At 38.9% G+C, this 18,904-nt stretch overlaps 1 protein-coding gene across 5 annotated transcripts in view; it reads left to right on the top strand.

Annotated features, from left to right (window-relative positions):
- The first annotated feature begins 607 nt into the window (after positions 1–607).
- The window catches only part of camsap3 (calmodulin regulated spectrin-associated protein family, member 3), a 33,270-nt gene continuing 14,973 nt past the window's right edge, over positions 608–18,904 (top strand). For all 5 annotated transcript variants that reach the window (XM_057345925.1, XM_057345926.1, XM_057345923.1 and 2 more), the window contains exons 1-2: positions 608–1,098; positions 11,912–12,177. In XM_057345925.1, coding sequence (XP_057201908.1) covers positions 966–1,098; positions 11,912–12,177 — 399 coding nt within the window. In that variant the 5' untranslated portion in view covers positions 608–965. The remainder of the gene's footprint in view (positions 1,099–11,911; positions 12,178–18,904) is intronic.

Genomic DNA, 18,904 nt, shown 5'->3' with positions numbered 1-18,904 from the left:
ACTGCTCCTCTATAATTAGATTAAAATAGCTGTGTAAATTAATCTTCTTAAAAAGTTACAGCAGTGGGCCCTTTAACACACCATGTGACTTGGGCTTTCTGTAAATACTGGTTTTTGTTAGCTTGTCTGCAGCTTTACACTTAAACAATTTTGAGGGAAATCCCGTCTTAAATACATTTCTTTGATAATTAACAGGATTTAATACAGTTGTCATACAGTAATGGAGTACAGTAACAAGCATATGACATACTTGAGCCTAAATTCTTATGTATTGTTCAAGACAATGTGTCTTTCTGTTTTAAACAGCCATAATAACATATTGGTGAGGTAAAATGATTTAACATTAAAAGGAAACCGGTAACGCATACGTTATATACAATACATAGAAAACATCGTTTTTCATAATAAAATCTCAGTTTAGCGTTGTGATGCAATGGAAATTAATTGCATTATGTCGGTACATTCGGACTAATTTTTCCAAGTCGCACCTCCTGGGCAAGTTTTACCTGTCCTGCACCTGTTTCAACAGCTCCTCCCTACCTGCTGCTCGCGGTCACATGCGTGGCCCCGCCCACGTCCACCCGTGCCTCGAACGCCGCGAGCTGATTGGACGCACTTGCAGGGTGACTGACAGGAGCATGGAGTACCTGGAAATCAGTAGCTTACGGAGCGTATCAGCGATGTGGACTGAAACGGGGTGAAAAATAGTGAAACATATCGCTCCGATTGAGTTTAAAAACATCCCTGTACGTCGGACAATTGTACTGGATATGCGGAAAGAAGATTTACAAGGGAATCATTTGTGAATGACTTCATTTTTCGCCGGGACGCTAGCCGATATATTGGCCTTTCACAGTCCCAATGCTGCGGTCGCTTGAAAGGAAAGGATGACTGTTTGATTGCGTTTCGTTCCTCACCGCAACGCCTTCCTCTCTTTTTCACGGCCCGTCTGTTTTGGACCTGCTATGGTGGACTCGAATGCAATGAGGAAGACTTTTGTGGTTCCGGACATAAAGCCGCTGGATCAGTATGATGTGACCCGAGCCAGGATCTGCGCCAGTGTCGGGTGGCTGCTGGCAAAATCTTACGGCAATGCAGGTATATAGCGGGGGTGTCTCAAAACACGCTGAGATGACTACCTAGACAGCATTTCTGTGTCAACTGTACATTTGAGGGCATCGTAGCCTGTGGTGTCCCCAAAATGCGCAAAAATAGACCCCAGATGCGGTCTAGGTGGGCAGTGCATGCGGGTTTGCGACGCAGCCTGTGGTGTCTGATACATCTTATTTCCTTCTCAGATCATGTGTGTTTGTGTACAGAATTTGTTCATTGTTCAGTGACTGCGGGGAAAGCATGTGTGAAGGTGAACAGTGTGTGAACTCAGCGTTTTTCACCACACAAAGACCACATGAGGGCAAACGCTGGTCATTCACCCAGCTTATACTGTTATTCATGTATGGTTGTATTTCTGACGTATTTTTTTTTCTCAATTTAAGGCAGACGTATTAACAACAAGACACTATTTTGACAAAGATAATCATAAAACAAATAAGAAATTATGCAACGTTATTATATAAAGGGATACATTCATTATGTTTTGTTTATATTAAACATGTCCCATGGTGCAGTAGTTTTACATCAGGGCTTAATCGCACATTCGCAAATAATACTGTAGACACACTATTGTCAGGGAATTATGCTATGATGTGAAGGAACTTAGTTTTAACCTGAATATAAACACGTATATGTGATATAGGGCCTAAATGATGAGAGCGCGTGTCAGTGACAGTCACAGTCCCACTCACTCGCGTCCCACTCACATCTTTTTGTTAATACACCTACGAGAACATATACAAGATGATGAAGGTTATAATCATTTTTTGTAAATTAATTTAAAACTCAATATAATACGTTTCATTATTTAAAACAATAATTACGTGAGCCACGACGTGTCAAGTGACTTGCTAATCTAAACCTATTTTTAAAGTTTGTTGCTGTCTATTTTTAGGACCTAGTATGAATTCAGAGACTACATGAAATATTTGTGCTATTAGAAAGCTCGCTGTTTGTGTACTCGCAGATATAGGTTTAAAATGTGCAGTTTGGCTTTGTGTAACACTGAATGAATATAATGATGACTCATACTGCACTCATTCATTTGATCCAGTAAAATGTCTCAAGAATGTCCCTCCCTCAATATCACTGCTTCCCACTAACAATTAGGGTTGGGAATCGTTTCAATTTTATCGATTCCGATTCCAATTCCGATTCTGCTTATCGATTTCGATTCTTATCGATTCCCAGTTTCGATTCCAGAAGTAAAACATTTAGATATCAACCTGTATGGTCATTTAGCCTGCTTATTGACTTGTTTGCAAAATATATTTATATATTTATGAGCACCGTTTTGTGTATATTTACACATAGAAACACACTTTTTCTGCTTTATTACAATTTGTATAATCATAGTTGAACTACATCATGGTTAAACTGCAGTTACTATAATGCAACTAAGGTTAATTTGTGATTCCTGTGCTTTGATGCAAATTCTATAGCTAAACTATGCTTACTATAGTAAAAAATATCGATAATTTTCATAAGGGCTTTTATTGAGATATCAGCAGATCATGCAACGCATGTACTTTTCTGAAAATATGCACACAGGAATTGATAAGAGGAATTCAAATTTTAATCTCAAGTATCCGATTCCTATTCCTTTCGATTCCGATCCGATTCCTAGCCTTTCGATTCCGATTCCAAATTGGAATTGATTTTCGATTCCCAACCCTACTAACAATAGTGAGAAATCTTATGAATTAGTATTGAGCGACTGCAAGACATAGACATCCAGGGTCAACTTTGTTGTGTGTAGAGGTGCACTGTAGATGACAACAGGTCACTTGTCCATGAACCTAGAAGGGTTTTTTTTCGGTCTTGTGCAGTAGACCGGGCAGTGAGTATGTGGTTGTGTGTGCTTGGATTGTTTTTAAAAGCCCCATTGTGTTTATCTAATGAGGCACTGTTAATTCAGATTGGAAGTCTGCATTCCTTTACTTGCTGTAGTTTTTGGAGAGGTTTTTTTTCAAGCATTTGTTGAGCAAGAGCACAAATAGGAGACTACAGTTCTCATTACTCATAACACCGAAACTGCTTGATAATTCTTATTATGTTTTGTGTTGGCATGTTGTGAGAGAGGGATATAACAGTCTTCCGTAATACCAGAGTTTTGAATAAGTAATGGTTGCAATTCTGTATTTTACGATTTTATATTATCATTCATTAAACATGAATTTAATGATGTTTGGGATTTTATAGCAATTTTATAACACTGCGCTGCCATGCTGTTGTGCTTCTGATAAGATTCGTAAACATTATCATTAATGTAGTTTCACTGTGTGACAAAACAGTCCGTTCCCAGTTTCCCTGCCCATCCCTAAATAAAGAAACACCTTATTTGAACTGGCCCGTTGAGTTTTCCCACAGAATGGTCTCATTCTTGACTTTGCTCAAACCATTTTCAGATTAATAGTCGAACTGTTAGGATCAGCCCTGGGTGTGAGAAACCGAACTTTGTTTAATTCCCCCAGTTGACGTGTAATTAAGTTCTAAACTCCAATAAGAGGCATTTGTGTGTTTGCATTCACTCCCTGCATCAAGAGCAGCCCGCTCGACCACACCCTCCGGTCAAAGTCACACCGAGCCCAGCCGAATAGAAATGAGATGAGATTAAAGAGTCCTGGCTGGAGAGCAGTGACAGTGATGGCTGTATTTCAGCATTGTGTGTGACCTCTCTGATGCAGGGCTGCACTTGTGTTCCTGTTTGATGACATCATCTGTCTGGTGGTCCGAGTGCTCAAATGTAATGTCCTGGTTGTGTGCTGTGCCCCTGCGGTGAACCCGTGACTTCGAGACTTGCTGTGCCGCTAATTGCTACCGGAGTTATGAGCACGGTTATCTTCTCTGTGATGGTTTTTTGGCTTGGGAGCCACATGTTCATATTCGGATGGCTCAATAAAGCTCTATCCTTGGAGCGCTGTCCTAGTTAAAAGAGCGTTGAGTGCAAGAACAGCCTGAACGCAAGTGATTAAATTATTAGCTCTGCTTGCTAAGGCATGAATCGCTGCTGCTATTGCTTATAATTGAGGTTAAGGATTTTACGAAACCTCTAACCGTGGGTACTACTTTGGTGCAGACGTTGTCCTGCACCGCTTGCGCACTTCAAAAAATAAATAGTTGAGAAAACTTAAGGCAAAGATTTTGGAGTTTTTTCAGTGATTGTTTCTCAATTTAGCCATTTTGTTCATTGTAAATATGCTAAGTATTTCTATAATTATTTATCGCCCAAACACAGAGGAACCCAGTGAAACCTCAGACCTCCTTTCTATTCATATTCTTGACTGATCCCCCTGTCATGCATAAGGCGTGGGAAATGTCCTATTGGGCAATTCAACGGTGCTTAAATAGTGGGATTATAACACCTGTCCTATTAAGCGAGTCATTCATGCAATGCTATTTTTTATTTGCTAGTCAATGTGACAAGTTCGCCCAACTGAAAAAAGGTTTCTTTAACTATTACATAATAGTTTCCGTTACATTATTTGATTATACATTCTTGACTTAAGAGACCAAACCATTAGTCACATGGTCAAGTAACCGCTAGACCTCAACACTGAAAACAAAGCTTCAGTTATGCTAACTAACAACAATGACAACAACATAAATCAAGAAATAAATATTTAAAGCCAACAAACACTAAGCCGGTAATCTTTTTTTATTTTTATAACCACGTAATTGAACAATGCTGTAATGCATGCACTAAAGCTCTCACTGAAAAAAAAACAGTAATTTCACACAATTTTACCGTTATATTTGACAGATTTTTGATGTATTCTTGAAATACGTAAAAACATAAAATTTACAGAAAAAGATTCTAAATTTACAAGAAAAACATTTTATTTTACACGTATTTTTACAGGAATTGTACATTTTTTACGGCTTGTTTATGCAAAATCGTTTTTCCAATCAACAACAAACGTCTTCCTAGATCTGTTATTTTCTTTGTTAGGAGAACATTTTAAAGTCAGATTGTTCAATATGGGGGAGTAATACTTGTTTGATTTCTTTTTAGATTCACGATGAAACAGACCAAAATATTGTGCAGATATAGTTTGCAGGCGACCTGAAGCGTTTTTATAGACTATAATATCAAAGACCTTTAAGGATCTTTCTTGTTGAGAAACTACCCAGAACACTCCGATCTTAGAAAATGCGCTTAGATAAACCACCCACAAGACCATGGCAACCACATGGCAACACGCTAGAGACTACCCAGCCATCCCAGCATCATGGCAGCAGGTTTTGCACTGGCAAGCACTGCACTCATATTTTATAAGCACTCATATTTTCTTCAGAAAATGAAATGTCAGTGTGGTTACGTGTTGTAATCCACAGCTTCATTCAGGATGAACTCTGCTCTGTAAAGTTCAATCCTTTGAGCTCTGGCCTGGTTAAAAGAGAATTCATTTACAGCCTAAACATATGTTGTAGACTACAAGCAAGAGTTGTACTTGAGCCTGAAACTGTGTAGGACATCAACGCTGCCAGAATGTTTTACAGTCACGTCAGCAAAAAACAAAAATGACTTGAGTCGTATCTCTAACGCTCAGAACTCAAACTCCATCCACAGATGGCAGAATTCTTCCTATTATCTCCTTCTGCACTGTTATTGATAATCATAATTTCACTGATAAAATGCTCCTTGTCTATGGATGTTTAAGGACAGCCAGTGCTGATATGACGTGACGGTCCTGTGGTCTGCATTAGTCACGCTTAAATCATCCTTGTGTCACTGCCATGACTCAACAGGTGAGGCATCAGTGAATGGCTAGAGCCTTTGCTTATGTTTATCACGTTGGCATAATTACTTTTACCTCTGAATACGCCCTTAAACCTCCTGAATGGGCTTTTGCATTGAACATTGGACGCCAAAGAGCCCCTTGAGTGTAGGTTTTGTCTGCGTGTTCAGCTGTATTGGGATGAAGAACAGTGTGTGTATACGTGCATGTCTGCATACAGGTGCTGCTGGTGCAAACACAAGCACAGACTTCAAAATAAGTGCTTCATTTTAGAGGATTTGGGAGAAGTAAGCTCTGTGCAGAAATGGGTCATCTGGTAAATAGATTTAGAAAAAAGAAAATTGAAAATAGAAATAGAAAAAAAGGCAGTCTGCTTATGATCTTTATTCAAGTTGTGCTTTTTGTGTAACTTAAGACGTCACTAAGCAGCTCATTCAAAGTATGTTATTTTGTTGATTGTTTGTACGTAAATATAAAAGCATCTCTGTACCGTTATGCAAGCATCTCAGTCAGATTATCCTCCTGTGACATGTAAAGAATGTACAGTAGATCCTGCATTAAAGATCATTTTAGATTAGTAATATATTCGAAGAAATACATAAAACAAATGTATTTCAATCTAAAGCAATGTCTTGAAGACGCATTACTCGGATGTCGACATTTGACAGATTTTAACGTGACAGTTCACCCAAAAGCAAAAATTCTGTCATCGTTTACGCACCCTCTTGTCATTTCAAACCTGTATGACTTTCTTTCTTCCCCAGAAAACAAAAGAAGATATTTTGAAGAACGTTGTTAACTGGCCCCCATTCACTTGCATTGGTTTTGTGTCCATACAATAGAAGTGAATGGGTGCTAGTGCTGTTCGGTTGTACCGACTTTCTTCAAAATATCTTCTTTTGTGTTCTGCGGAAGAAAGAAAGTCAAACAGGTTTGAAATGACAAGAGGGCGAGTAAATGATGACAGAATTTTCATTTTTGGGTGAACTGTCACTCTTAACATTGAAAAAATATACACTCAGTTTATGTGCATTGGTTGTATTGTCTGTCCTTAATGCATTACATCAGTGCATATATTTCTATTTTAGGTATTTTAGTAAGTACATACTAAAATAGTTATGCTATTGTGTTTTTTTTTACATTTTACATGAATTATTGTGAACCACGGATCACAGAGTGACGGTCATGAAAAGGCTTGTGCGTGGATTTAGCTGCTGGCCTTTAATTAAAACCAAATGAGACTTTTAATGCTTCACGTTCCCATGACAACCGTCTTCAAACCCGAGACTGACCGCCACTTCTCTGTAGTGGAAAGGAGCTTTTCTGTATATGAAATTTAAAGCAGTGGGTCATATGAGATGGATCATTAATGGTTTAATCCTCTTCTGGCTGTATGTGTAAAGATCAGCTGAGCCGTCTGTCACAGGGTGTGGAGACGCTACATCCTATTTGCTGATGTCTTTTGGAGACGTCTATGCAAAATGTCTGTTTGAGTTTTGGTGTCGTGCTCAGCTGACTCGAGTCGAACCGTTTTCTTGAGTAACCCTCAGAGCGATTGTCCAGGTTTTCCCATTGATTTCATGTTTCTAACACTGCCACTAGGCCAAATCTCCTCAATCTCTTAACCTTTCACCTCTCCAATAATTGACATTGATGCGTGCGTGTGCAAGATAGAAAGCGGGAGATCTGGAGAGAGAAGAGTCATGCTATGGGTAATGTTTACACTTGGAGTTTGTGTTTGCTGTCATAATAGTGTCTTTACAGGACACTGATCACTGGTGTCATCTAACACACACTTCTTATTGAGCATTTACTTCTCCTCATGTGTTGTTTTCATCTATTATGCATTATATACACGTAATATCTTAAGTGTGTTTGAATGCTTTTTCAGAGTCGCTGTAAAAAAAATGACAGAACTACAGTTTTATTTGACAGAATTTTCATGTATTTTTGAAATGCGTAAAAGAAATGACAGAAATACTGCAAATTTACAAGTTCGGTGTAAAATAAAAATAAAAACATAAATTTTACAGTGTTACTAACAGTCACTAAAAGCAGCAGTGCTGCTAACTCAACTACAGTCATGACAGTCATGCTGTGTTTTACAAAGTTTCTGCTTAAACTGTTGTGGTGTTCATTTATAGATTATTATGCAGAGTGATCAAATGCATTTTAAATTGCAAAAAAAAACCTCCCCAGATACTTTTGGCCAAGACTGCATGTTTTCGATAGAGTTTTGTTTTGGTTGTTGCTCGTACAGAAATGGTAAGGAACAAATGGGATTCCTTCTTTGAACTCCGATTCATTTAAGCGCATTTAGATTATTAACAGCTCACGATTTTCCAAAATGTCATGTTGGCTGTAGTTTAACTCAAATGTGAGAGGCTTGCAGTGTTACGGTTTCAAAGTCCCTAAAAGCGGTGTGTGTATCCAGGACTTGGCCCATTAATTCTGTCCTAGTTTAGCGTAGCCCTCTCTATTTTCAGGTTTTACCATCTTCCATCTTTTCTCTGAAGGTGCAGTACAGACCGGTCATTCATTGACTGCCAGTGTTACAGGGAAATGAAGCCTCTATCAGTCACCCTCATCTCACATCGCTGTGACTTTTGCATCCTGCTTTGCATTCTGAATTTAAACTGTATGCGTGAACCATTTGGTGGGCAATACACCAGGCCCCTCTCTCTATTACTTTTTTAATGTTAGATGAACACAATTTACTTTCTTATAGTACACATGTCTAGTCATATCCATGTTTATTACTCTTCATAATGTTTTATTAAATTTTGTAGCTTCCTTTATGGTCAGTGTCACCATAGCCAATGTTGGAAAATGCTACAGTAGACTTACAACTCTATCTGCTTGTAAAGTCTGATGGTACGTGACCCATCTCTTCCGGGTCCAAATGCTCTATCAGATGCCAATGGCAAACAACAAAAAAATGCTAATATAAACTCATGGTGTGCTGTAAAACTGAATAAAAACAACAATCTTCATCTCCATAACAAAATCATAGCAATTTTTTAGGCTTTTTTTAAATATTGACGTTGGAGACTCTTTAAGCCTGGAGACTATACCGTGAGTGTATGAAAGTTTAGCTGTAATATGTAAGATATGTCACGAACAGGCAATTCGGTTTAATCATTTGTAAATATAATGTCATAAATGTTATTAAAAGACATATTTATATTTAAAACGTAAAAAAAACTGTCAAAATGATTTGCTGCATCTGGGTTACTGTGTGTCATTCGTTTTGAGCGGTTGTTATCAATAACGAACCTGCAAATGTCGAGTCTGGCCAATCAGAATCAAGTGATATTAATAAATAGTGCTCATAAACGGCTTGAAACAAGTGTAGGCTTGGACATGGAAACAGTATTCCTTACGTCATAGCCATTGAATTAGAAAACATACAATTCATTTTCATAATCAAATGAATTTCTCTTAATCTGTAATTTGGTTTCACTTTAAAATGCGTCGCATTATAAACATGAATGACCTTTTAGGACAAAATAAATTGATAATGGAATGCATACAATACAGTTGATACAATTTAACACATGGGTGAATAATACATTCACCCAGATAGCACGGGTACGTCTGTAAGATGTCTGCTAAAGATCTGGAAAACATCTGCTGTTTAAAAACATCTGATAAACGTCTTCGAAAAGGCAGTTCTAAATCATAAACATCTTACAGACATCTTCTAGATGTCTATATGACGTCTGACAGGGCACGTCTCATAGACGTATTGCAGATGAGCAAACGATAATAAAAAAGATGTCTTGCAGATGTAAATCTCCAAGATGTATGTGTTATCAGAGGGTGTAGCTGAGTTTTGAAAGTGAAGTGGATTACTGATGATGTGTTGATCGTACACACAGATTGGAACCGAGCGAGACCAGATATAGTTGAGATGATGTAAACGGGTACACGGGTGTCTCCATTTTTAACTGCTGTTAAAACAATTTGGTCCTGTAAGCTGATGTTGAAACAAATTGGTGCTCTGATGTGTCCTAGAACAGGTCCCACGGCTTCAGGCTGCTCGCTGAACATGGATGTGTTAGGGAAGTAACAGTCTTACTGTGGAGTCACGATTGGTGGTGAATGCAGCAGAACCAGTTCGCAGTGGGCGTGTGGGGTGTACGTTTCAAGGCTGCGTTTCACAAGGTTTTGTGTGTGTTTGGTGCCTGTTTACAGAAACCGTCTCGCACCAGCCCAGGAGCTGTCTTCCTTTGTCAAGCTGAGAATTTGGACCTGAATGTCTACACAGACAAAGCGTGAATGCATAAAAGAATAGTTCATTAGAAATAGTTTTATGTGTCATCTGTATGGATTCTGTTCTTCAGTCGACGTGGTTCAGGTTACATTTTCAGCAGGCGTCTCACCTGTTTGTGTTTGGGAAAATAGAGAGAGACAGGTTAGATCTCTCCACAATGGTGCTTTTTATTGTCCAGCACATCAAACGCAGATCTCACACAGCTGGCTTTGATTGGCTTCTCTTTTGAAGCCGTCAGGTGTGCGTGGTTTTTTTGAGACGGGGATCTGGGTGCCAGTGTGTGCTCCGCTGTGGTGGACCCTGGGGAAAGTGATGTGACTGTTGCCCCGAGAGCCGATTATCAGAGAGCCAGTGAGCGGAAAGCAAAAGGGAGACAATTAGGAGACATTGGAGCACGAGCGGATTCACCATCACACACTACAGCTCCTGTGTCTCTTTGCTTGCTGGTGACAAACACGAACTTGTGTACGGTGTACGCTTTGTTGAACCCTGCTTTGCTCATTCAGGCAGGAGATTTGGGCCGTAGGGCACAGAGAAGCCGGGTTACCCGATTGTTAGTCTATGTGCAGTTTCTTCTGTAGTGGATTTTGCTTCCTCATAACAGCAATGACATCTTCACAGGTTGTAGTTAAAGTGATAGTTATTCCAAAGATGAAAATTCTTTCATCTTTTAGTCACGCTCATGTCATTTTACACCTGTATGTCTTTCTTTCTTACGCAGAACACAAAAGAAGATATTTTGAAGAATGTTGGTAACCAAACAACATTGGCCCCCATTGCCTTTCATTGTATGGAGAGAAAACTGACACATTTCTCAAAATATCTTCTTTTGCGTTGCACTGACGAAAGAGTCACACCATCGCTGTCCTTCTGAAACCTCGGCTGTCCGAATTTGCTGTTTTTCAGGAAATGGAAAAAAAACACTGTACTTTTTAAATAATTAAAAACTGTGTTGTGAAAGTTGACAAGCACTTTTTAACACTTTTTATTGGTTAGATATTTGCAAAACCCAGTGGCAAACATGAAGGGTGACTAATGATAATGATTTATGGCAAAAATAACAAAATATGGAGATACAAGATTTTCGAAGGACAGCAGTGATATACAGGCTTTGAATGACATGGGGGGGAATAAATGATGACGGAATTTTTATTTTTGGGTGAACTATCACTTTAAGACACCACCTTGTTTACATGCACAACAGGACGCAAATAACTGTAATCGTTAGGTCATAAAAATGTGTTTTCCTGAGGCTATTTACAAACAAACGTAATGTAAACACTAAACAGACATGCTACTGAATATAGTAATGGTACTGTATCCCACAATACACTGTGTTTAACTTTACAGCCTAATGTATTACAAAATTAAAATGTTACAAGAAAAATAGTAATCATAAATAAGCATATTACGAGCAATCAGTAATCAAAAATGTATATAAATCTCTCTTACACTGTGTCTACACTGGATGCGGTCGCGTACATTTTTTTGTTGTAAAATTATAATGGGTTCTAATGCGTTTTATTGTCTTTTGTCGCGTTGCCAGTCTGGTGTAGACACGGTGTTATGCTATTTAATATTATAAATATAAATATTAATAATAACAATATAAAATAATATGTTATCAACAGTTTGTTTTCCAAATTTTTGCTGTCACACCATAAGACATGCATTATTTTTCAACATATATATTAAGAAAAAGGCTTGTACTGTATACTGTATATATAAAACATGCGTGTTAGTTTTCCATTCTGAACACATCTTGTTGTCTCTCTTGTAGAGAATGTTCCCGTGGAGCTGCGTGATCCGTTCTACTGTGACCAGTATGAGCAGGAACACCTGAAGCCTCCCGTCACACATCTGCTGGTGTCTCCTGAACTCTACTGTCGCACCTACGGCCTTCTGCTGGGCGGAAGCCCGGGGGCCGAGGGTCCCCCCAAAGACATCTCAGCCCTCCTACAGCTCCTGAGCAAAAAGGGCTTGACACCCAAAGACCAGAATGTCCCTGTCACGGAGGCAGATCTCCTCAAGAAGCCCATAAAAATGGTACGATGTTTAGTACGAGCTGTATAAACAGAAACTTTGTTAATGCCTTTTCTTATGTGAACCACCATTTACAAAATAATTGATTCTTTTGAGTATCATTTATTTTGTGGCACTTTTCAGTAGTATTTTCCTCTGGTATATATGCCCTCTTGGATGGAAACTTACTTTGCTGGTTTGAGTTTGTCGCAATGGATTACGGGCTTGGTTTTATTCTAGGTTTTATACATCTATCATTTTTTTAAGCATGCATGTCTCATGGCTGTTCACCAGGTCAGTTCAGGGCACATCAAAACTGATTTGCTCTCACAAGAATTGATCCTTTTTTTCCGGACACGTGGGAATCGTTTCATTGCTCTAAGCAGTGCAGAGTAGGGGGTTGTTTGCTGAAGGGGGTTTTGTGGAGGGCTGAGTCTTGCTTATGCTTTGATATCAGGGATTATATTATAGCACATAAATCAGAGGAGAAGTAGATCCAGCTGTAAGAGACAGGCTCAGGCTCGCCGGAGAGACACATTGGAGAGGGTGACAAAGAGTGGCGGGGTCGAGAGATCAGGCCTTAAAACCATAAACAGACAAAAGACAGCAGACCCTGTACTGATGTAGCACTTTCAGTCCCTGTCAGAGAGGGTCATTTCTCACAGCAGGGGATCGGCCTAATGGACACCAAGTGTTTGTTTATTCCTGAGCCTGGCGCTTTTTACATTAGCCACTGTGTCTTGATAGATTTCCTCTTACAAGATTTAACCAAATACGACTAGGCGAGAGGCATCAATCAGCATAATGAGCAAAATCCATTGCTTTTCCCATTTATGATCTTCACTTGATTAAAAGCACAGTTTAAAGGACTCATCGGATGAGCACTTTCAACAAGTTGGTATGATTTATTAGGGTCTTCATGAAATGTCTGGAACATATTTTGCTTAAAAACACTCAATGGCTGTGTAAACAAAACCCTTCTTGCCTCGTCAAAAACAGCTATGCTCACAGCAACCCGTTTTGGTGCATGTCTCTTTAAATGATAATGAATTACAGCGCACCCCACCCCCCTTCTGTCCGGCGTGTCAACACAACACACGTGTAGTACTGCCATGGCAATGGTTTAGCTAAACTACGTGTCCTTAATTCCTCTGCGGTTAGTTTCATTTTAAACGTCTCAAATCATTCATCCGGCGACCAAAAAATCCGTCACAGCAAACAGCTCACGTTGTGCGTGTATGCTTGCCTAAAATCCGCGGAATGCGCACCTGCAGATCTCGTGGATTTTAGCGCTTGTCGCTGACAAGTTATAACATTACACACACAACGTGAGAGCATAACTAGTATGCTGTGACGGATTTTTCAGCCTAAGGACGAATGATTTGAGACGTTTAAAATGAAACTAACCGCAGTGTTCGCCCCTGTTTATTAGCAAAACAAACAGCTTGCCGCAGCTGAACATATTAATGCACATAATGTATTATGTATTAACATACATACAGCTAAACTCCAAGTGCCCATTTGCCAAATAACATAAATATAGAGTAAGTTTAACACTGGCTTTGAATGTTCTATTTAGCCCGTGACTGACTTAGCTCCCTTCGCTATCATATGCAAACGTTATCCTCCTATATATACGGTACGTGTACGTCAATTCAGACTGTTGATAAATATTAGCAAATAATAGCAGCTTTGTCTCGTTCAGTCGGTCTCGATCCCTCTTGAGGAACAACTTTGAAGCTAATCCTGCTTGTACTGTCCCAGGTTGATAAAGCACTCCGGCTTGAAGTGATTTGCGCAAACAAGCAGGTTTTTACTTATGGATTCTGAGGGATTTCCACTAAAAATAAAATAAATCCACTCCTGTCTCTTCCGAGGTTAGGACTCTGTGCAGCGACTACATTGCATGTTGTTCACGAACTTTAGCCATGGCGTCACGTACACCGCTGTCGCTGGTGAAAACAACAATGGCGGCAGCGCCGTGGGTGGAATTGTGTAGATTAAGGGGCGGTAATATTATAATAAGAGCCTATCCTCTCGCTCCTATGTCACATCAGGTGCGAAATCTGAACGGCTCGATTTCTCACATGCTTGCAGAGAAAAGCATACCAAAACAAAGTTACTGGGATCTTGTTTTTCATGTTTTCTGGGTTGCTAGATGCACCGGGGACCCGATTATAACATTTAAACACAGAAAAATTTTGACCTTTAAGGGGTTTGCATGACCTCGTGTTGTGTATGAGGTCATGTCAGATTGCTCTTGTAAACATTCTTGATGTTCATTCTGTATTTTCTGTTTTTAGTATGTCTCATGCTATCAGTCATTTGTGCGTATTTTGTGTCCTTCAACATGTCTCTCGCTTGCTTTGTTGATTATAACTGTAACTGTGTTTGTTGTCTGGAAGGCTAGTGAGACAACTTTTGTGTTCTCTGGTAAGTAATTACTCTGTGAATATCCATCCACGTTTTTTGAGATTTTTCTGTTATTTGTGAGATTTCTATTAGGGCTGCACGATTAATCGAAAAAACAAACAAACAAACATACGATTTGGCGTTTGGCTGCGATTTCTTATGCACAGTTTGTCAGTGAAGTACGGTAAAATGCTGCTGCATCTGAAAGCCAGAGGGCGCTATCTTGCAGAAACTCCAAATATACGCCACAGAAGTAGTACCACAACACACGTAGTTCTAGGAAATGCCTATGGGCATCTTCTATCGCTGTTCTTCAAGCAACCTCAGGTATTTTCGTGATAATAAAGTATATTTTTAGTGATGATGTTTTACGGGTGTTGCTTTTTCAAATGCATGTTATAAGCGTATAAGCGACTGCTTTCAGATTGAGCAGCATTTGCTACTGAACACAGAGCCGTGCTTTACGGACAAACAGCGCATGAAACATCACTTTGGTCCAAGTGATTTTTATGATTTGGGTGATCTCAACCTTGGCGAACTGAGCTCTTATGTCTCCCCATTTGCGAAAAATCTAGGTGTGTTCTTTGAATCAGGTCTCAAGTTCAATAAACAGATCAATTTTGTTGTTAAGTCATGTTTTTATCATCTACGGCGTCTTGTTAAAGTTAAACCTTTTCTCTCTCGAAAGAACTTTGAAACTGTCATCCATGCATTTATTACTTCATGCCTCGACTACTGCAACTCACTCTATTATGGGGCAAACCATTCATTGATTGGACGCCTTCAAATGGTTCAAAATGCTGCAGTCAGGTTGCTGACTGATAGTCGCAAATTTGAGCGCATTTCCCCTATTTTAACTTCTCTGCATTGGCTACCAGTCAAACAGAGAATAGAGTTCAAAATTTTAGTTTTTGTTTTTAAAGCACTACATGGTCTAGCTCCACCTTATTTATCTGACCTTATACGTTGTCATAATCCGTCCAGGGCACTTAGATCCGGTAATCTTAGAGTGCCTTCTGTTGATAGATCGAGGTTAAAACATCGTGGGGACCGCGCTTTCGCAATAGTACAGCCTCCTGATATCGATCCGATTGGTGTCATCACTCTCCTCTTTTAAAATCGAAACTGAAAACTCATTTTCTTAATGTGGGTCTTTAATGTATTAGTCTAATTATTGTATTGTATCGTAATTATTGTATTGTATTATTTACTTACTTATCTTCTTTCATTTATGTTATTTTATAGATTAAGGATTTTCTTTTTTATTTGAGCTTCCTGATCTGTACAGCACTTTGGCCAACCCTGATTGTTTTTAAATGTGCTTTAGAAATAAATAATGAAATGAAATGAAACATAATTTCAGCCTCTTCATAATCGCACTAGACAGCTCGATTTAACCTTGATTTAGTGGGAATCGCGATTAATCGTGTAGCCCTCATTTTTTCAGCATGATGATGTTTAATCTCCCTGCCAAATGGTGTAGGGCCTAGTCGCTTTTAGAAACTTGTTAGCAACCACTGTTTTTAAAACACGATAAAGCTTTAAAAATCACGATTGGGTTATAACTGGTGTGTTTTATGTCATAGAATAAAACGTGAAAATATTTAGAGGTTTTTTTATCCACACACCATATTTTGGGCATTTTAACCAGAACCCCATAAAAAAAAACGTTGACTTTGGGGTGATTGAACCAGAAGTGCTAAATCGCTGCATACAAAAATACGTCATCTCTGCGGTACTCTATTGAGACTGCATCTTATTGCCTCTTTATCGCCATCTGAATTTAAATCATAAAACTGCAGGTTACTTTACATACATAATATGTTTACATGTCAAGTCAAATGACATCAAACTGACGTTTCCTGCAAAATCTAACACTGGGTTCACACCAAACGCGAATTAAGCGAAGGTTGAAAATATCTGTCATATCGCATCACTCATGCGAAATTAATGAACTTTTCCCGCTAGTAATAAAGAGCGTGGAACTCGATTGTTCGCATTTGGTGTGAACCCAGCATAACGCCATGTCTACACCGGACGCTAATCCCTAATGGGATTGTCGCGCCTCGCCGCATCCAGTGTGGACAAAATGTAAAATTATAATTTTTTAACATCGCGCCACGTCTGGTGTAGACACAGTCTAAGGCAACAGCTCAAAACCTATAAATCTTTATTATAAGCTTATAGTTATTAATCGGGGTAGGGAGACAGGGTTGAACGCTGTTTGTTATATAAATATTTGCATAATAACTTATTTTAGTTTATTTTTGACCAAAAACCTTACGTATTGCAGCTTTAAGTAGTTTTGGTTATTTGAAATAATAATCATGCTAGTGTTTATTCAAGTGTACTATAGTTTATTTTTTATATTTTTTTATTCTTATTTTTACTATAGACTTTATAATCAAAGTAATCCAAAAATAAGAGCCTTGCCTGCCATACCATTTCATTTACTGCCATTCTCTGCAGTGACCCAATTTTTACTTAGTCCCACCCCTGTATACCCGATTTAATTCCTCTGTTTTTGTCTCTGCCTTGGCTCTCAAACAGAGACGTTTCGAGTGTTTTGGCACATCCTCTGAGGATGTTTGCTGTAGCGTGCTGCTTCAGTGGAGGCGGGTGTGTGTTCTGGGCTCGGCTGCCTCTGTCTGTAGCTGGCTGTGCTGAGGAGCTCTGGGCGCGTCTAGTGTTGTCTGACTGTGTGTGGCTCCCAGGCCCGGCTGCGGGGGTGGCTGCTGGCTGGATGCTGCAACAGTATGAGGAAAGTGGGTCATGTTGTAGAATTAGGAGGATGGAGGCACAACAACATCAGGCGTGGCCAGTAAACAGCTTTGGGGCTGATGACTTTGCATCAAAGCACAACATCAGCATCATTTATATACAGGGAATGGCGAACTAAAGCTGGATGCTTTGAACATGCTACATGTATGCAGTATTAAGGACAAAGTATTACCGTTTTCAACTGATTAGCACTGCAGTAGCAACAAAAAGGTCATGGGTTCGATCGCACACTGATATGAAAATGTATAGACTGAATGCACATTCCTTTTGGATCAAATTAAAATTGATGTAAATATACAATAGAAGTACTTTGGATACTATGGTGTATGCGGTTGTTAAGCATTCAGTACAGTAGGATACAGTTCAATGACATCATCATCACTGTACTATGGTACTACGCAGTATTTTCTGTAAAGGTAGCATTCAGGTTACGAGCAAGACCTAATCTTTCCTGAATGCAGTAACATCTGGAGACACAGTGCTCTGAGTCTGACCTTCCCGGTCGGTTGTGCTGCTCTCTGCATGTCTAATGGATGTGGAGCTAGAGGATCTGTGAAGATTAGTGTTAATCTGTGGTCCAGACTCAGCGTCACCATCCAGATGAATATTAACACCGATTGAGACGTATGCCACGCTGAAACCAGACGTGCTAACTCTCAGTTGGGTCAAAGAGCTCAAACCTTTGTCATTCAGTTATATGTTTCTAATCTATGAGCTGGACACAGTAGTGGCCAAAAGTGATGTCTAGGGGGCATATTTGTACCGTTGATACACTTTAAATTCGAGGTTAGATTAAGGTATGTATGGTAAAAACTGGACAAAACAAATTAGATGGGTTTTATTCAAATATACAAAGATTCATAGGTAATTCATAGGTGATCTTGTGGTAAAATTGTGTAGTCATTCTCCCAAGTCCTGACTTGGTAAGTTCTGTATTGTCATATTTTTGTCAAGCCTCCTTAAATTCTTCCTAAAGCTGACCTTCAGTTTTATCATTAGTCTTTTATTTTGGACAAAGAAAATGAAGTAGAAATGAAAAAGACACATGAAAGAAAACAGTATCTTTATCTTAAACAATATTTACAATTAGGGGTGTTAGTCGAAAAATCGCATCTAGAATAAAAGTTTGTGTTTACATAATATATGTCTGTGTACTGTGCATATTTATTTTGTATTCCTAAACCCATACACATACATGTTTATAATATTTATATATAATTTAAGGTATATATAAACATGTGTTGATAGATTGTGTATATTTTCGATTTTTCTAAGATATATTTTTGTGTGTGTTTATAAACACAACATTAATATGCACAGACATATATTATGTAAACGCAAGCTTTTATTCTGGATGTGATAAATCTGTCTGAAAAGGAGTGGGGAAAAACCAAACACTATTGTTTTTCCCACCTCGTATACAATTCTAAATATTCCCAGTATATCACTATATACTAACTACATAATAGTTTCTACGTCATTTTTTCTACATATTTAATAAGATATTTAATAAGAGCAGAGACATTTTCCAAAGATGGACATCATTTTCGGACACGGC

Source organism: Triplophysa rosa, linkage group LG11 (assembly GCF_024868665.1).
Source record: "Triplophysa rosa linkage group LG11, Trosa_1v2, whole genome shotgun sequence".
Classification (NCBI taxonomy): domain Eukaryota; kingdom Metazoa; phylum Chordata; class Actinopteri; order Cypriniformes; family Nemacheilidae; genus Triplophysa; species Triplophysa rosa.
This window is presented reverse-complemented; position numbering and strand designations above follow the sequence as displayed.